The sequence below is a fragment of the Myotis nattereri genome, assembly GCF_964212035.1.
Source record: "Myotis nattereri genome assembly, chromosome: 12".
NCBI lineage: Eukaryota > Metazoa > Chordata > Mammalia > Chiroptera > Vespertilionidae > Myotis > Myotis nattereri.
Genome location: NC_138087.1, coordinates 72,791,989 through 72,810,177, shown reverse-complemented (window position 1 = coordinate 72,810,177; position 18,189 = coordinate 72,791,989). Strand labels below are relative to the sequence as shown.

Here is an 18,189-nt window from a genome sequence, read left to right as displayed (position 1 = left end):
CCAGGCCCTTTTTTTTTTTTTTTTTTTTTTCAGCGTAAGCAAATGAACACTTATTGAGCACCTGCTATGTACCAAGCCCAGTTAAGGGCTTTACATATTTAATCTCTTAAACAAAGGAGTTTGCTCTCTTGGCTCCTGGCTCTCTTGGTTCAAGCTCCCATGCTCCTGCATTCTCCCACATGGCCCACGCCATCTGGACCCCACATAGAATGGACTAATGGACTGCAACTAGCCTGATGCTGTACCGGTCTCAGTTCCAACATGGGACAGATACTCTGGACACTGGCTTTGCCTCTAGCTCTGCTGGAACTCCAGTTATACTGGATTAAGGAAAATGGGACTTTGGAAACCCAGGGATGTAATTCCATGCAAATAAAAATCACGAATCCTCCCATGCAAGTCTCATAAAATTCTTTTTCTCGAGATATCATAAGGCCCTGACCCCCAGCACTCAGTGAGGAAAGGGATACCCCACTTCCACTGATACCCCGCTTGCACTATCACCAATAAATTTTATGTAACCCCTTTATGGCTTCCATTTTGATTCTGATGTATAAAATACCAGTAAGTGGTAACACAGACATTTTCTGGAGCATTTTGTCAATCTGTTGAGATTCTGTTTCCTGGCAATGGTCATCAGTGTGGCTCAAATAAACTCATAAAAATTATTACAGGTTTGGATGTTTCGTACATCGACATAATGTATCGTCCACCCTTTAAAGCAGTGGTTCTCAACCTGTGGGTCGCGACCTCTTTGGGGGTCGAACGGCCCTTTCACAGGGGTCGCCTAAGACCATCGGAAAATACATATATAATTACATATTGTTTTTGTGATTAATCACTATGCTTTCATTACGTTCAATTTGTAACAATGAAAATACATCCTGCATATTAGATATTTACATTATGATTCATAACAGTAGCAAAATTAGTTATGAAGTAGCAACGAAAATAATTTTATGGTTGGGGGTCACCACAACATGAGAAACTGTATTAAAGGGTGGCGGCATTAGGAAGGTTGAGAACCACTGCTTTAAAGCATACAATTTGGTATTTTAAGTATATTTATAAGGTTGTATAGCCATCACCACTATCTAATTCCAGAACATTTCCCTGGTCCCCAAAAGGAACCCCGTATCAGTTAGCAGTCACTCCTCATTCCCTCTCTCTGCAGCCCCTGGTTAGTCAATAATATGCTTTGTATCTCTAAAGATTTGCCTATTCTAGGCATTTCATATAAATGGAACTGTTCAATATGTGGTCTTTGTGTCTGGCTTTCTTCACTTAGCATGTTCCTACTGAGGTCTCTCCATATTGCAGTGTGGGTCAGTACCTTATTCCTTTTTACAACCAAACAATATTTCATTGTATGGATATGTCACATTTTATTTACCCACTTATCAGTTAATGGGCATTTGCGGTGTTTCTACTTCTTGGCTCTCTCTCTCTCTCTCTCTCTCTCTCTCTCTGGTGTACCAGGTATTAGTGACATTTCTTTTGTGCATGTGTTTTATTTTTATATTCAGTTTACTTTCAATATTATTTTGTATTGGTCCCAGGTGTACAGCATAGACAACCATATACTTTACAAAGTGTTTCCCCCTGGTATTTCCAGTACCCACCTGACACCATACATACTTATCACAATATTGTTGACTATATTCCCTATGCTGTACTTTACATCCGATGACTATTCGTAACTGCCAATGTGGACTTCTTAATCCTTTCACTCTTTCACCTAGTCCCTCAGCCCCTCCCCTCTGACAACCATCAATCTGCTCTCTGTGTCTATGAGTCTGTTTCAATTTTGTTTGTTTGTTAATTTTGTTCTTTAGATTCCACATATAAGTGAAAGCATATACCATTATCTATTTTAATCTTCATCCCATCCTTAGAAGTGTATATTACTCTCCATTGATGGATTTAGTAAATTGTTTTCTTAGAACATCCAAACCGACCAGTCATCCCAAGAAACCATTGATTAGACCTAAAAATCCCAGAGACCAGTCAAGTGCTTGTTCTTACGTCAGGGAAGGATAGCTTAACCGGAACCGAACAGAAACTTCATTTCTTTAAATGACTTATTTTCCTTTTGATTCAAACTGGCCTCACCGGCCATCCTGATTCACCTGCAGCCCTGGCAATTAACAGGAGTGTGACTCTGGGCAAGTGGTCTAACCTCTCTGAGCTCCAGTTCCGTCACTATGGATTTAAGATGAACAATACTACTTCAAAGCTGCTGTCAGAAGTAAGTTGCGTTTAAAACAGTGCCTGTCATATTGTAAATCAACCACTGGCTTCCAGTGTCTCTGTTCCTGGTAGGGCATGGCTCTGTACCAAGTTGCCCCCTCCCCCAATCCATGCAACCTGGTCCCTATCCTCCTGATCCCCGAGGTCCCCCCCCCCCCCAATACACACCTCTACCCCCACTGTTCTTTTCTGGCTAACTTCTCATTCTTCTGATTTCACTTTAAATGCCACTTCCTTGGGGCGGGGGGTGGGCTTCCTTATTCCTTCTTAAAGCACCCTGCATTTTCCCTTCAGTGTTTATCAGCTTGTAATTTTAGTTAATCGGGTTTTATTTTTGGTCCATAAACTGTGCGCCCCACCTTGTCTGTCTTGCTCTCGCTGTATCCTCCGCACCTCCCATCAGCGCCCTAGGATCACAGCAGGCATTCACGAAATACTTATGGAAACAGTTCAGTCCTCTCCTGAGCCCGGGTTCAGAAAAGGAACATGTCCGCCCCAAACCACAGAGCAGATCAGAGGCAGACTTGAGTCCCAGTCGCCCTTCCTTTTCCCAATCCAGGCTCCTTCCAGAGCCTGGCAAGCTGTTCCTAATCTCCCCCATAATATAGTTGTCCCAGGAAAGTTCCAGAAAGGGGGAGAATAGAGCAGTGTGCAGAGCAGAGTAAAATCACTTGGCTTGGCCCCTCCTCGCTGGGCCGTAACGTGGGCACCCTGTCAAACAGTGTAAAGGGAGGGATCATGGCGATAACGACGTGGCATGGCGGCGACAACGATCCTACCAGCTGAGGGAGAGACACAATGGAGAGGACGGGACTGTGGACCGGAAGAAGCGAAGACAATGCCCGCGCAGGCGCAGTAGAGACGCTCCCTCTCCCTTCCGCCCCGCCCCTCCTAGTCACAGGACACCACAGACAGTCAGCTGACCCCGCGATGCGGAGATCACGTGACGGCAGACGGGGGCGCCGGAGCAAGGCGCATGCGCAGATCTCGGGCTGTTGGGTCAGCTGACCTGCGGGGCGACGGAGCGGATTTAGGCCGCTCTCCTCTTGGGGGTCGCTGCCGCCATGGCTAGTCAGTCGCAGGGCATCCAGCAGCTGCTGCAGGCCGAGAAGCGGGCTGCCGAGAAGGTGTCCGAGGCCCGCAAGCGTGAGTTTCGGGGTGGGGCGGCCGGGCGGGGCGCGAGGCCCAGGAGTGCGGCCAGGCCGCGGGAGGTGGCAGGTGGTGAGGCCCGAAACACTGCGGGGCGGAGGGGTGGTTCCAATCGCGGAAGCTGCGCGACTCGAAAGCCTGGATCTGAGGCTCTGGAAGGCTTGGGGGGCGACGGGAAGTTGCCTTGTGGGGTAATAGATCGGGCGTGGAGACATAACAATGGGCGGACGTCCTTCTTGGTGTCTGGGAGGCGTGTAAAACGGGTAATTCAGGCGGAATTCATTGTCTTTCCCCCTCCCACTTGCTCCTCTGGGGGGGGGGGGTGCCCCATCTCAGTGAAGGGAGCCACCATTTGCACAGTTGCTCCGTCTAGAAAGAGTCCTCTTTGCCACATCATCTTCGTTCGCCACCTTCATACCACGTCCCTACCGCCACCATCTTAGTCCAGGCCATCAGGTTCTCTGAGGCTCCCATAGCAGGCTAAATCCTTGAGTCCTTAAATGTTTTTAAAATGTGGCTGATAGGTGCCGAGCCCGGTGCCGGACGTACCTGTGGCTTCCATCATCGTGGTGTTTAGAATCCCAGGGGAGGAAGCCCATGCTGGGTAGGTCAATTGCAGGCGAGGTGGGAGGGCTAGGGTGGAGAAATGAGAGGTTGCTAAAGAATTGAGCAGGTAGACCTAGACCTGTGTTCTAGACCGGTGAGTGGCAGAAGTTTCCTCTCCCGCAGTCCGTTCTGGCTGCGGTTCGCACCTCCCTGACTGTCCCACCGCCTTTACCGGCAGCAGGCGCTCAGAATGCCTGCAGAACAAAGCCCCAGTTCCTTGTTAGGGTGCTGGAGGCGCTTGGGGATCGGTCTCTTGCTTTCTCCCCTAATATCACAGGTACGCGCCTCCCTTCTTTGATGTCCCTGCGGCCTTTGCATAGCTGTTTGCCCTGGTGGCGAGAGGTTTGCCCGGTTTGTTCTCTAACCCTAAATCTTCCTTCCGGTCTCAGAGTGGAGGCAGCTCTTCTAAGAAGCCTTCCCTGGCTTCACCCTCTCCCTTCAGACTAGCCTAGGAGTCCTTCTCAGGTGCTATGTCTGACATCGTAGTGCAGCAACCCGTGTCTTCAGTCACTCGATTAAACGACTGGAGATCAGGGACTGTGTTTAGTGTATCCATTCAGTTTCCCATCTGGTGAGAGAGAGATTTCTATCCCAAGTTTACAAATGGGTAAAATGAGGCTCGGAGAGAAATGACTTGACCATATCCTGGGAAGCATAGCTGAGGTGTAGAAGGCTCCATTGTTTTGCAAGGATAAAATACCAAGAAATACGTATTTTAGTAATTCTCTGGTATTTCTCCTAGTATAAGACTTACACTCTTCAATCCAAGTACATGGCTCTTGTACTTACAAGAGGGGTTATGTGGTACTCTGTATTTCATAGGGGAAGTTTTCTTGGAGGGAACTGGGGATGGGAGCAAGCCTTTCAATCTTGCTCTGGTGACTGGGAAGTTCTGTGGTCTTCACAGAATATTTCTGATTATGTTCTTGATGCAGTATTTCCAGAATGACATCCCACAAGTAGTCATGTGATGGCTCATCAGTAACAAGTTGTATCTGTTGGGAAGCATATAAGAATATTTGGGGCAAGTGCAGGAACAAATACTTGGAACGTGGTAAGAATAATTCTGAGTGCCTTGGAGAAATGGGTCATGTTTTACACCTTATTTTATTTTTTAAAATGTTTTCTTTTTTTATTGATTTCAGAGAGGGAGAGGGAGAGATAGAAACAACAATGATGAAAGAATTATTGATCAGCTGCCTCCTGCACGCCCCCTACTGAGGATGGATCCCAAAACGTGGGCATGTGCCCTGGCCTGGAGTCTTTTTTTTTTTTTTTAAATATATTTTTGATTTCAGAGAGGAAGGGGGAGGGAGGGAGAGATAGGAAAATCAATGAGAGAGAATTATTGATCAGCTGCCTCCTGCACACCCCCCACTGGGGATCGAGCCCGCAACCCAGGCATGTACCCCTGAACGGAATTCAACCTGAGACCCTTCAGTCCACAGGCGGAGGAAGCCATCCATTGAGCCAAACTGGCTAGGGCTGGCCTAGAATCTTAACCGCGACCTCCTGGTTCACAGGTTGATGCTCAATCACTGAGCAACACTGGCTGGGCAATCTCAGATTTTGTGATTACTAGCAACAGAAGTATTGAGAAGAACTAAAATTGGAAAATTATTGCCTGCCTTGATTTGTAATTATAATTGACTTGCCCAGTTAGGGATTGGAAAGAGGCGATACATGATGTGGTAAAATGGTCCAACCCACATTTTCATGAAATTGTTACTTTGAACTGTAATATATATGTATTTAAAAATTGTGTTGTGGTTTATTTCATTGGAATGAAACATAACACTGGCTTCCTTATATAAGGTCCACTAAAAGCAAGATTGAAAATAAATATAATTTCTGGTTCAAATATTTTTAGTTTTCAGAGAAGACTATCAAAATTGAACATTGAAGATGTTTGCTGATAGGCAGAGAATATATTAAGTGATTAATTCAGGGAGCCGTGGGAGTTGGGAGTGATCAGGAGAGTAGTATTGTGAAATTATGTGGAGCTACTGCATAATCTTTGGTGCATAAATGTTATTTGTAGATTGTGCATTTGGAAAAGATCTTTGGCTTTGAAATAAGGCTTTGAATACACCTGATGAGGAGGATAGCATGTGGAGCACTGGGGTACAGGTTGGTTTGAGCAGAGGACAGCAGTAGGCCCTAAGCCAGTGATGGCGAACCTTTTGAGCTTGGCGTGTCAGCATTTTGAAAGACCCTAACTTAACTCTGGTGCTGTGTCACATACAGAAATTTTTTTGATATTTGCAACCATAGTAAAACAAAGACTTATGTTTTTGATATTTATTTTATATATTTAAATGCCATTTAACAAAGAAAAATCAACCAAAGAAATAAGTTCGTGTGTCACCTCTGACACGCGTGTCATAGGTTCCCCATCACTGCCCTAAGCCATACTGAAGTAAATATACATGCAGAAATAGTCTTGGTGCTCAGAGAGAGAGATCTGTTGGTTGTTTCAGACTGCCCCATCATGGGGTCATTAGGTTCCACGCAATTTCTTAATTAGGAGATGGAAGGTTAAATTTAATTTCGTTCGTTCACATGAGTTGAGTAAGATTTGGGCAATTGATATACACTGATGTATAATAAAGCTTAGTTTTAGATGTAGGATGTTTTTTGCTCTTAAATAGATGTTCAAATTGTTCGCTTAGGACCTTTTTTTTCTGTTTGGGTATCTGAAAAGTTAGTGAACAGGATTACAGTTATCTGTTGGTTGGTCTTGGGGTCTATTTTTATACAGGCTTGGTTAGAACCTAGAGAATTTTCCCATCTGTGTATTAAACTAGTCTCTTCCACAAACCAGACTGAAAGGGTTAAGAAGAATAAAACAGGGCAGAGAAAAACTTATTGTGCTTAGCAGATACATTGCAGAAAGCTTGCAGCCTTGAACACCGCATAGCTCAGGTAACCAGAAGACACCTGGCCGTGGGAGGAACAAAGGTTATGTCAGCCAGCCGAACTGCTTGCAGCCAGCAATAGCTGATAAAAGTCTTCCCCCTCCCTGCACTCTCCGCTGACTCCCCTTTGTCCATTCAGCCCTTCTGCACCCAGAGGACCGCAGTGAAAGCTTTTTGCTACATTAGAGCCTCATGTCATAGGCGCCACCCGGGCCCACTCCGAACCTTTCAGACCACCTGTGTCTCCTCACCTCTCAGATGCTGTGCAGTCTTACTGTCCAGTGCTCTCTGTGGAGGATGCCTTCCCAATACCACTTTCATTCCTGAGAGCCTGTGCACGGGCATGGTTTTTAGTTTCCAGTGTGACATCATCTTTTCATTTAGTTAGGGTTTGAGAGCCTGGAGGGCAAGGGAGGAGAGGTTGATGTCCCTTGGGAGTATATTAGTCTCCTTGCTAAGCTTCTAAGCAGAGCTCCAATCTTAATCAACAGCATAATTATGTGTTTACTTCTTGGGAAGAGGAAGAGTTCCTTAGATGGTTAATGTCACCTATTTGATGTTGGTCTGTAGTAGTTGAGATTGGGAGAATATTCTTACACATTCCAAAATTTTTCCCCATCATTTTTACTGTCTCGTTAATGGCAGTTCTTTTTATCTAGTCATTTTCTAGTTAAATAAAGCCTGCAGGAGGCAGGAACCTATACTATTAGTTACCTCTGAATTCCCTCTCTCCCCTGCATGTCTCTTGAGACTATTTTAAAACTTTTTTGTTTACCATCTCAGTCTCTGCTTCCTTCTCTTGTCTTTTGACCACTTCCTGATGTAGCTCTTTTCTTTTGAAAACAGGAAAGAACCGGAGGCTGAAGCAGGCCAAAGAAGAGGCTCAGGCAGAAATTGAACAGTACCGCCTGCAGAGGGAGAAGGAATTCAAGGCCAAGGAAGCTGCGGTGGGCCCCATTTATTTTCATTACTGCTTTGGTTTCTTGAGACTTCCCTCTCCTCCCCTTCTCTCCAGGCTCTCAAAGTACCCAGCATAGCTTGGTAATGATCATTCTGATTAGATTTTAAAATGTTAGTTATTGTATGTTTTATTGGATGCTTAGGCTGAATCTCTTAGGGCTGGGATCGGCAAACTGCGGCTCTCGAGCCACATGCGGCTCTTTGGCACCTTGAGTGTAGCTCTTCCTAAGCCTTAGGAGTACCCTAATTAAGTTAATAACAATGTACCTACCTGTATAGTTTAAGTTTAAAAAATCTGGCTCTCAAAAGAAATTTCAATTGTACTGTTAATATTTGGCTCTGTTGACTAATGAGTTTGCCGACCACTGTCTTAGGGTGATCAATTTTTAACTAATAGTGAGTCCTAGTATTCACTTATTCATTCATTTAATAAGTTTGTTGAACAGTTAACATGTGACAGGTCCTGTGCAGATGCTAAGGGCCGGGCTGTGAACAGAAATAGGCATGGTTCTTGCCTTCATGGAGCCTAGCTTACGGGCTGGTGGTCAAGGAGACTCAATGAAATGCAAGTCATGGAAACATGCAGCCTGAACAGTGTGGTGGCAGAGACACACAAATCTTCCGGAGCCTCATGTTAGTGTAAAGACACGTACCAGCTATAGGCTAGATGACCATGCATAAGATGTATACAATCATAGTACAAAAATACATCACAGAGAGTACAAGGGAAGCAAGGAAACTTCTGGAAAGGGGAAAGAATGGAGGAGGGCTTCACAGAGCAAAGAAATTCTATTAGGACTCTTGGATGTAGGTAACAGAAACCAATTCAAACAAGTTTAAACAAAATGGAATTAATTAAAAGCCCCGGGCATACCCGTAGACCTTGCCTGACTGTGCTCATAGCCAGGCAGGGGGGACAGTGTATGCAAGAGTAATTTGGAGTTTGTGCCAGTTCTAGCCAGCCTACTCAGTGGCTGGATAAGTTGCATTACTTCAACATTTACAAAAAAACACACACAGAAAAAACAACAACAATCCAGATAAAAGGCTAACTTGATTTTGATCCAGAAGTTTAAATAATGATTTGAGGACGCCTATTTCATCGCTCAACTCTGCCTTTGGCTTTGTGGGCTTCATTCTCAAGTTCTACATGGTGGCCTCTGCTAGTTCCAGGTGCACATAGCAGTGAGTAGCAAAAGTTTCATTCATCTTTGCATTGGGTGATGATAGTGTTATTAAAACTTAAAATATTTCTCTGACTTAAACTGGGGCAGATTGTAAATTGTCAGACTGCCCACAGAAGAGTGTAGAAATACTCTTGTGTTAGGACAGCCATCTCATCTCATTTTTACATCACTGCTGTAATTGTTTATAGAGTTGTACACAGTGTTCCAGTGTAACTTCAGTTTTGTGTACTGGGGCTTGGCATATAGTTTATATTCACAGAATAGAACTAGTGGCCCCCTCATCCCCCCAGTAGGGGTTATGGACTTTTAAAAGATATGATGTAGCAACTGAACTAACCATTATGAAATGCTTCAAGGTATTCCTATACTATGAACAGTTCTAGTACTGCATAGGGTAAAGAGCCCGAGGGTTGAATCTTACTGTGTTCACCCTGATCTCTTTGAGCCTTGGTTTCGAGTGCTAGCCTCCTCGTTGGTTATGGAGGAATAGATAACATCTGAGAGAATGCTTTGTAAACTCTCTTGTGTTATACAGGTAGAAAGGGATATAGCTGTTAACATACGTAGTGAGGCGACAATAGGAGATACAAAGGGTCAGACACAAAAAAGTTATGTCTTCAAGAACCAGATAGGTCACTCTCTAATAACGTACAGCAGATAACAAAAAGCCAGCCATACTGAGAAGGCAGTAGAAGATAAATGTTAGCAATCAGTGTTTGTTAAATTGTGAATGGAAACGGAAGGGGTAAGATAGCTGTACAGTAAAATATTTAAGCAATTAAACGGGGCAACAGTGAGAAGTTACTCTCCAACCCAGACCTATAGTCCTCAGAGAGAGTCACTGTTAAAAGTATCTTGTGTATTCTAGAATATTTATGTTCGAAAGAACAGATGTTATGTATTCATAATAGTGGTGAATCTACTGGTAAACTTAAGAGCTAAAACATTAGCCCTATAGGTTTGGCTCAGTGGTTAAGCGTCAGCCTGTGATTGAACGGTTGCAGGTTCAATTCCTAGTCAAGGGCACGCACGTACCTTGGTTGCAGGCTTGATCCCCAGCCCTGATGAGGGCATGTGTGGGAGGGAACCAATCGATGTGTCTCTCTCGGTGTTTGTTTCTCCCCCTCCTTTATCCCTTCTCTTTTCTCTAAAAGTCAATGGAAAAATATCCTCAAGTGAGGATTAAAAACAACAACAACATTAACCAGTCATAGTGAAACTATGTATATTCTTCTTAAATTGTGTCCCCCTTGTGCCTTTGTGTTTATTATTTTCTTAGAGTTGTTTTTTTTTAATATATTGATTTTAGAGAGAGGAAGGGAGAGAAGAAACATTGATTTGTTGCTCCACTTATTTTTACATTTGGTTGATTCTTGTATATGCCCTGACCAGGGATCAAACCTTCAACCTTGGAGTATTGGGACGATGCTCTAATCAACTGAGCTACCTGGCCAGGGCCAAGAGCTTTTTAAAAACACACCTTATGTCCCCCATTTAAAATCACACAAGGAAACTTCTATACCAACTACACGGATACCACTCTGTATCTTGCCTTTTCCCCCTTAAACTGCATGCTTTACAGGTCATTTCTTCTTGCTGTGCACATTTACCTTATCTCTTAAATGGCTGAAGAGTATGCTCTGGTGTGATGCACCATCATTTGTTCAACTAGGCTTCAGTCCTTGGGCCTTTAGTTCATTCCAGTTGTAGGCTACACATTAGACCAGTGGTTCTCAACCTGTGGGTTGCGACCCCTTTGGCAGTCGAACGACCCTTTCACAGGGGTCGCCTAAGACCATCCTGTTTATCAGATATTTACATTACAATTCATAACAGTAGCAACATTACAGTTATGAAGTAGCAACGAAAATAATTTTATGGTTGGGTCACAACATGAGGAACTGTATTTAAAGGGCCAGAAGGTTGAGAACCACTGCTCTAGAGAGATGGGAATATGTCATTCTCTGGGATAATTTCCTAGCAGCGGAAATGCTGTGCAGTTTACTTTCTGATAGATGTGGTAAGGTTGGCCACCAAGTGATTGCATCAAGTGTTGCTCCCATTAACTCTGGGAATGCCAACTTCCTGCATGCTCTTCAATCAGGAGGCTCCATTGCCTAATGCTGATTGTTTACATTCACTAATGAGACTGGGTTACCAGATGTGGTTCCTAACATTCCCTGTGTGTCATTACTCCTCGACTCAGGCTCTGGGATCCCACGGCAGCTGCAGCACTGAAATGGAGAAGGAAACCCAGGAGAAGATGCTCATCCTCCAGACCTACTTCCGGCAGAACAGGGATGAAGTCCTGGACAACCTCTTGGCCTTTGTCTGTGACATCCGGCCAGAAATCCATGAAAACTACCGCATAAGTGGATAGGGAAGAAGAAAGAAGCACCTGTTCTATGGGTTGGCATCTTATATGCCTCCATAGAATATGAAGCCTTTGCAAAGCTTGAGTTATAATCTTGTGAAAAGGCATTAAATTATTTCTGTGTACTGTATAGTAGGTCCTTTTGCTTTTGGGAGAACAGCAAATCTAGTTTCTTTCTATAAACTTAGAGTAGAGTTTATCCAAAGATTTCATCTTTTTACCTCATATTTCTTAGAAAGTTAATGAGTATACTTTGTCTGTTTTTCTATGCCTTTTAACTGAAGCAACATATAAATATATATAACAATACTGACTTTTTCTTTCTTAGACATGGTAAGAAACACTTTTTTTTTTTTTTTTTTTTTTTAAGAAAGAAAGGGATTAAATTAATTTTTTCCCTTAAGCTTTCTTGAAGGTCAGGGGCTTTATCTATGAAAAAGTAGTAAATAGTTGTTTGTAACCTGTGTAAAGCAGCAGCCAGCCTTAAAATACGAGTAGTCCTTTCTGGTGAAGGGTTAGAACAATGAATAGTAGTATAATTGTTTGGGCTGCTTTTAGTATTAATCCAAATTACTAGATGATAGAATTCAAGAACTTGTTACATGTTGTTACTTGGTGTACTGATAATCATTTAAAAGTAAAGACTTTGTCATGCATTTTTCTCCTCTGGTTCATCCTTTTTGATAATGCAGTGTGTACTTTGACCCAGACATTTTGCAGAATTTTACTGAGGAAATCAAATTAGCATGTGTGGCACACACATTCCCACACATCCTGAGAAAATATTCTTGGTCTGTATCTTGGCAAGAAGGAAAGAATCACTTTTGCATTTACATTTCCTAATCCTCGTAACAACTTTATGTTACGAGATATGAGGGAGAGAGGTTAAAGAACCAGCTCACTCATGTGTTAGAGCAGTGATGGCGAACCTTTTGAGCTCGGCGTGTCAGCATTTCGAAAGACCCTAACTTAACTCTGGTGCCGTGTCACATAATAGAAATTTTTTGATATTTGCAACCATAGTAAAACAAAGATTTATATTTTTTATATTTATTTTATATATTTAAATGCCATTTAACAAAAAAGTCAACCAAAAAAATGAGTTCGCATGTCACCTCTGACATGCGTGTCATAGGTTTGCCATCACTGTTTTAGAGCCAGGATTCGGATTGGCAGACAGATTTAGTAGAGTAGGTCCTTGCGTTATGTCGGAGATCTGTTCTTGCGGACCAGCGTAACGCGATTTTCGCCTTAAGTCAGAACCCACCTACATAAGCACCTACGTCACTCACATGGAGCACATAGCAGTAATGAAGTGAAACAGTAAAAAAAATTTAAGAGAAAGATAATTCCTGACCTTTACTTGTCCTATCTAAGAAAAGAGAAACACGGTAATTAGCATACGATCGCTACCCTTCCCATTGGCTAATCAGGGCGATATGCAAATTAACTGCCAGCCAAGATGGCGGCCGGCAGCCAGGCAGCTTGAAACTAACATGAGGCTTGCTTGCTTCAGTGAGGGAGGAAACTAACGTTCCCCGCCTGCCTTGCCAGCCTCTGAGCCTGCAGTTTGAAACATTGTTACAAATATAGAAACTAAACAAAACCCCAGGAATGTGCTTTCAGCGAGCTGAGCCGGGATCTCAGAGCTGAAGTTATACATTGTTTCGATTATAGAACCCAACCAAACGAGATACCTTCTTTCAGCAGCAGAGGCCTCAGAGCTAAAGCTGGCCCAGAATTAAAAAAAAAAAGAAAAAAAGGAGCAGTTGCGAGCTTCAGCCCTTAGCCCCTCACCCAGACTGGCCAGGCACCCCAGTGGGGACCCCCCACCCTGAAGGGTGTGTGACCAGCTGCAAACAGCCATCATCCCCTCACCCAGGCTGGCCAGGAACCCCAGTGGGGACCCTGATCCAGGACACCCTTCAGGGCAAACCAGCCAGCTCCACCCATGCACCAGGCCTCTATCCTATATAGTAAAAGGGTAATATGCCTCCCAGCACCAGGATCAGCGGAGCCGAGAGGCCTCCCGGCACCGGGGTCAGCGTGAAGGGGCAGCGCCGAAACCCCCTGATCGCCCTGCGGCTCTGTGTGTGACAGGGGGTGGGGCCACAACCTCCCTATCCGCCTTGCTCTGTTCGTGACAGGGGAAGGCGCCCCAACCTCCTGATCAGCCCTGCTCTGTGCCTGATACAGGGGAGCTCCCCAACCCCCTGATCCCCCCTACTCTGTGAGTGACAGGGGGTAGCTCCTCAACTCCCTGATGGGCCCTACTCTGTGAGTGACAGGGGGTAGCTCCTCAACTCCCTGATGGGTCCTGCTCTGTGTGTGACGGGGGGAGCTCCCCAACCCCCCCTGATGGGCCCTGCTCTGTGCGTGACAGGGGGCAGTGCCCCAACCCCCGGATTGGCCCTGCTCTGTGCATGACGGGGGGTGGCACTGCAACCTCCCCATTGACCCTGCCTTGAGTGTGACGGGACGGTGCCCCAACCCCCCAATCAGCCCTACCCTGAGCGTGACTGAGGGTGGCATCACAACCTCCCGATCGCCCTGCTCTGTGCATGACAGGGGGTGGTGCCCCACCTCCCCAATCAGCCCTGCTCTGAGCCTGACCAGGGGCTGCACCTAGGGATTGGGCCTGCCCTCTGCCACCTGGGAGCAGGCCTAAGCCAGCAGGGCGTTATCTCCCGAGGGGTCCCAGACTGCGAGAGGGCACAGGCCAGGCTGAGGGACCCTCCCTTCCCCCCGAGTGCACAAATTTTTGTGCACTGGGCCTCTAGTGATAAATAAATAATAACAAAGCAATATGTACATATGTCGAAATGACAGAACTTTTATTTTTTATAAATACTGTAAATGGGAGATTGTAACGTAAACATGAAATGACGTATGTCGAGTCCGACGTAACCTGAGGACTGCCTGTATCTGCTTAACCACTCTGCATATGCTCAGAAGTGAGGTTATCATACACCTTTTATGTACCACACAGATTTCCTTCATTTCCCAAACCCTAGATTGATTGCTCCTCTGGCAATTTCATGTCCTGTCTAGAGAGAAAAATACCCCCAATATTGCCCATTACAAGTACAGAAACTGACCATTCCACCTGGTGCCACTGCTCAGACCTACTCAAGTTCTTGAAAGAAGGCATAAAACACCGTGTGGCATCTTATACAAGTTCCCTGAAGATTCACCACTTCCACTTTCTGGGCAGAAAAAATCCTCTTGAGGTTCTGAAAGGTGAAGCAACTTGTCAGGCTGTGCAGTGAATCTCTGCATGCTAGGGAGGGAGCTCTGTTCTGTGTCCGGCACTGTTGGTAAACCTACAGCCTTGCAGGGTGATACCACTCCCACGGGTGGGAAAGCTGAGGCCCAGAGCAGCTTGGAGAACGTTCAAGGTCTCAGAGCCAAGGAGTGACAGCTGGAACTGAGTCCCTCAGACCCGCCGGAAGGCTGCAAGAGTAAACTGACCATGCTTTTTCCTTGGAATTTGGTGAGGCACTCTGTAGCTAACTTGCATTTCTTGGCACATTTGTGCGAACAGTGATGGAGTGATGCTTCCAGAAGTCAAGGAAAGTTGTTTGGCGGGAAGGGCCTGTTTGATGAGTCTCGTGTGCCCCAGGTTTTTCACCTTTTCAGTTTTCTCCTTCAAGCACCATCTGGCAGATCTCAAGAGTGTTTTTCTCCTGTCAACTGATCTCACACCATTTCAGTGGCTCTGAAGTTATGGAAAAAGCTGCTGCACAGGCAGGCAGCTCAAGTCTTGCTTGCCCACTCCCACCCCGTCCCCTACTAGTAAACCGGTCTTAGGAGGCAGGAGAGGCACATTCACTATGGAAAGATTAGGCCAGTGGTTGGGGAGAGGAAGCTGCCGGATCATGTCAACATCTATCTTCTATGGCTTTTAAAAAACCTGAAATGACACTCACTAGCTCCTGGGTCAACTGTGAATTCAAGGTGATAGCTCACAGTATTTGGGTGATTGATGGAGATTGGTGGGCCTAGAGGGAACAGGCAATATTCCCCTCTCGCCTTTTCTACTAGAAAAGAACTTACAAAGGGAAGAATGGCAGGGAGTGTAGAACTGATGGCAGCAGTGAAGATAGGATTAGGAGAGAAGCTAGGCTGGTTGTTCCGAAAACATGATGGGGTTGTCTACTATTGTCTTACGGAGTTTTTAAAGATAAAAAGACCCCAGAGTCTAGCTCTAGTTAAAAGCCCGATTACCTTTTTTTTTTTTTTAAATATTTTTTTATTGATTTCAGAGAGAAAGGGAGAGGAAGAGAGAGAGAACCATCAATGCTGAGAGAGAATCATTGATTGCCTTCTGCACACCACACACTGGGGATTGAGCCTGCAACCCGGATATGTGCTGTGACTGGGAATCGAACCATGACCTCCTGGTTCATAGGTCAGTGTTCAACCACTGAACCACCTGGCTGGCCAGGCCGATTACCTTTTCATTGACCTTCCATCCTCTCCCAACCAGATGTGAGTGCTCCCTCTTCGAATCCTGCCCCATCTCATTCCCTTTGTACCTGCCAGTGGCTCTTATCTTTCTGCACACAGTGTGGAACTAGATTGCTGACTTTTCAGGGGGGTTGCTGGCCTCACTGACAGGAATTCAGAGTTTCTTCTGGTTTTGACCCAGTTTCCTGACAAACAGTACGTGACCTGTTTTACTCCCTGCACATTCGTGACAAGCACAGCTGTGCGTTCAGTCCCAAGTTCTTGCATGTGTATTTTTTCATGGGGCACCCATAGCATAATGTGACTTCCAGGATTCAGAATCAATTTAATGCAGCCATTAGCAAGGGAACATTCTTTTGGAAATGGACGTGCTTTTGGGAAAAAGTTTAAAAATAGCTCTACTGAGTGGTAAAGGCTGGATCTGAACCCGCCTATCTGACTTCCCAGCCTGAATAGCTATCCGATTCAGTTCAGTTTGCTCAGGCCCTGGTAACATTTCAAGCAATATGTTTCTAAAAGAGCTAGCAAGTCAGCGAATCTATAACTGGCCGACCCATTCCGAAAAACAAGATCTCATTTTTGATCTTCGCTTTTCATTTACTCACCCAGAGGCTCTGAGGCTCTCCCTTGCCCCATCGGCTGCCACGCTTGAAGTTTCTGCCAGCCTGGGAAGAATTTCATTCCTTCTTACTTCATCCAGGTTGCCAGATAGTTGGCAGATGGTCCCCAAACACTGGTCTGTAACCCTTATGAACACAACAGGACAGATGGTGCAACTGCTGAGTAAGGGTGGCTTTGGCTGGGGTTTGTGGTTACAGTCATGTGCTGCTTAATGATGGGGATACATTCTGAGAAATTTGTCCTTAGGGATTTCATTGTGCAAGCATCCTAGTGTGCACTTACACAGACCTAGATGGAATAGCCTACTACACACCTAGGCTCCATTATAGACTTTTGGGACCGCCCTCGCATATGCAGCTATTATGGGGTGCAATGACTATTTGAATTTATCTGTAGTTGAGACGCTGATGATTTCACTCATAGCTATTTACTCAATAACTCAAGTGCATGAGGGGAGGGTGCTGGGGGACAGATACGAGCATGGGCAGAAACAATTCTATGCCCCATAGGTTTATTCTCTTTTTGGGAAATGGGACATTGGCTGTATGTTAAGCAAGGATCTATGAGAATGGGGGACTGGCCTGGGCCCAGGACAGGAAAGGGCTCCCAGAAGAAGGGTCCTTTTACCTAAGATCTAAGAATGTGTCATCAGGTGATGAGGTGGGGATGAAGTTTGGGGTTACCTTCCAGATGGCGAGGGATGGCAACCACTGAGAACTAGAAGTGAAAGTGAGTGTGGGGTGGGGAGGAACTGAGAGATGTTCTGCAGTCCTGGAGTTTAGGGTTTTTAGTGGTTAAAAATTAGTACAGGGCAGACTGGGGGTGGGGAGGGGCTTGGGCCCAGCACATAGAACCTTGTGAATCCGTAGAGATAGCTTTCCTGGAGTCTGCTTTCCAGCGGACTTGACTAGGTATTTCTCACCTTTTACTGGATTTTATTTACCTTCCTCCATTCTACATGGAGCCCCCACTCCCTCATGCTATAGTATCAGGCCTTGCAAAAGGCATGATGCCTTGCTGCCCAAGACTAGCAACTCTTTACTGAGCACTTTCTAAGCACATCATCTTCTCATTTAATTCTTAAGGTTTTGCCGGTATTCTTTTCCTTCTCTTACAAATGAAGAAATTGAAGCTCAGAGAGGTGAACCGACCTGTGCAAGTTCTCATGCCAGTAAGTGGCGGAGCCTGGTCAGCCGGTTCCAAAGGCCCACGTCTTCTGTGCCTTCCCAGCCGAGGAGACTGATGTGTCAACATGGAAGTCCATGCTGGCGTGGGAGGAGCAGTGAGAATGCCGAGGGAGGAAGCCTAGCCTGGCAGGAAGAACAGGCGAATGTTATCAGGCTTCATGGAGGAGGTAGGCCTTGCTGGAGAGGCAGGATTTGGATGGATGGTGACCAGGCCACCCATGTCAAAGGATCCCTTTCTTTTTTTTCTCAATATTTTTATTGATTTTTAGAGCGGGAGGAAGGGAGAGGGAGAGGGAGAGGGAGAGAGAAACATCAATGTGAGAGCAGAATATTGATTGATTGATGGCTGCCTCCTGCATGGCCCATACTGGGGATTGAGCCCACAACCTGGCCAGATGCCCTGACCGGGAATCGAACCAGTAACTTTTTGGTGCATGGGAGGATACTCAATCAACTGAGCCATTGAT

At 45.3% G+C, this 18,189-nt stretch overlaps 1 protein-coding gene across 1 annotated transcript; it reads left to right on the top strand.

The window, feature by feature from the left end:
• Window positions 1-3,195: 3,195 nt before the first annotated feature.
• On the top strand, window positions 3,196-12,100 carry ATP6V1G1 (ATPase H+ transporting V1 subunit G1). Its single transcript, XM_081102851.1, has 3 exons — window positions 3,196-3,396; window positions 7,770-7,870; window positions 11,277-12,100. Exons 1-3 carry the CDS (start codon window positions 3,315-3,317, stop codon window positions 11,448-11,450), a joined length of 357 nt encoding a protein of 118 aa, XP_080958977.1. The 5' UTR covers window positions 3,196-3,314; the 3' UTR covers window positions 11,451-12,100.
• The last annotated feature ends 6,089 nt before the right edge of the window (window positions 12,101-18,189 follow it).

Excerpts from the sequence above, each read along its gene's own strand:
- ATP6V1G1 (XM_081102851.1), top strand. The coding sequence starts at position 3,315 with ATGGCTAGTCAGTCGCAGGGCATCCAGCAGCTGCTGCAGGCCGAGAAG. Across the intron at positions 3,397-7,769 it reads GGTGTCCGAGGCCCGCAAGC|GAAAGAACCGGAGGCTGAAG; the intron begins GTGAGTTTCGGG and ends TTTTGAAAACAG. Across the intron at positions 7,871-11,276 it reads TCAAGGCCAAGGAAGCTGCG|GCTCTGGGATCCCACGGCAG; the intron begins GTGGGCCCCATT and ends TCCTCGACTCAG.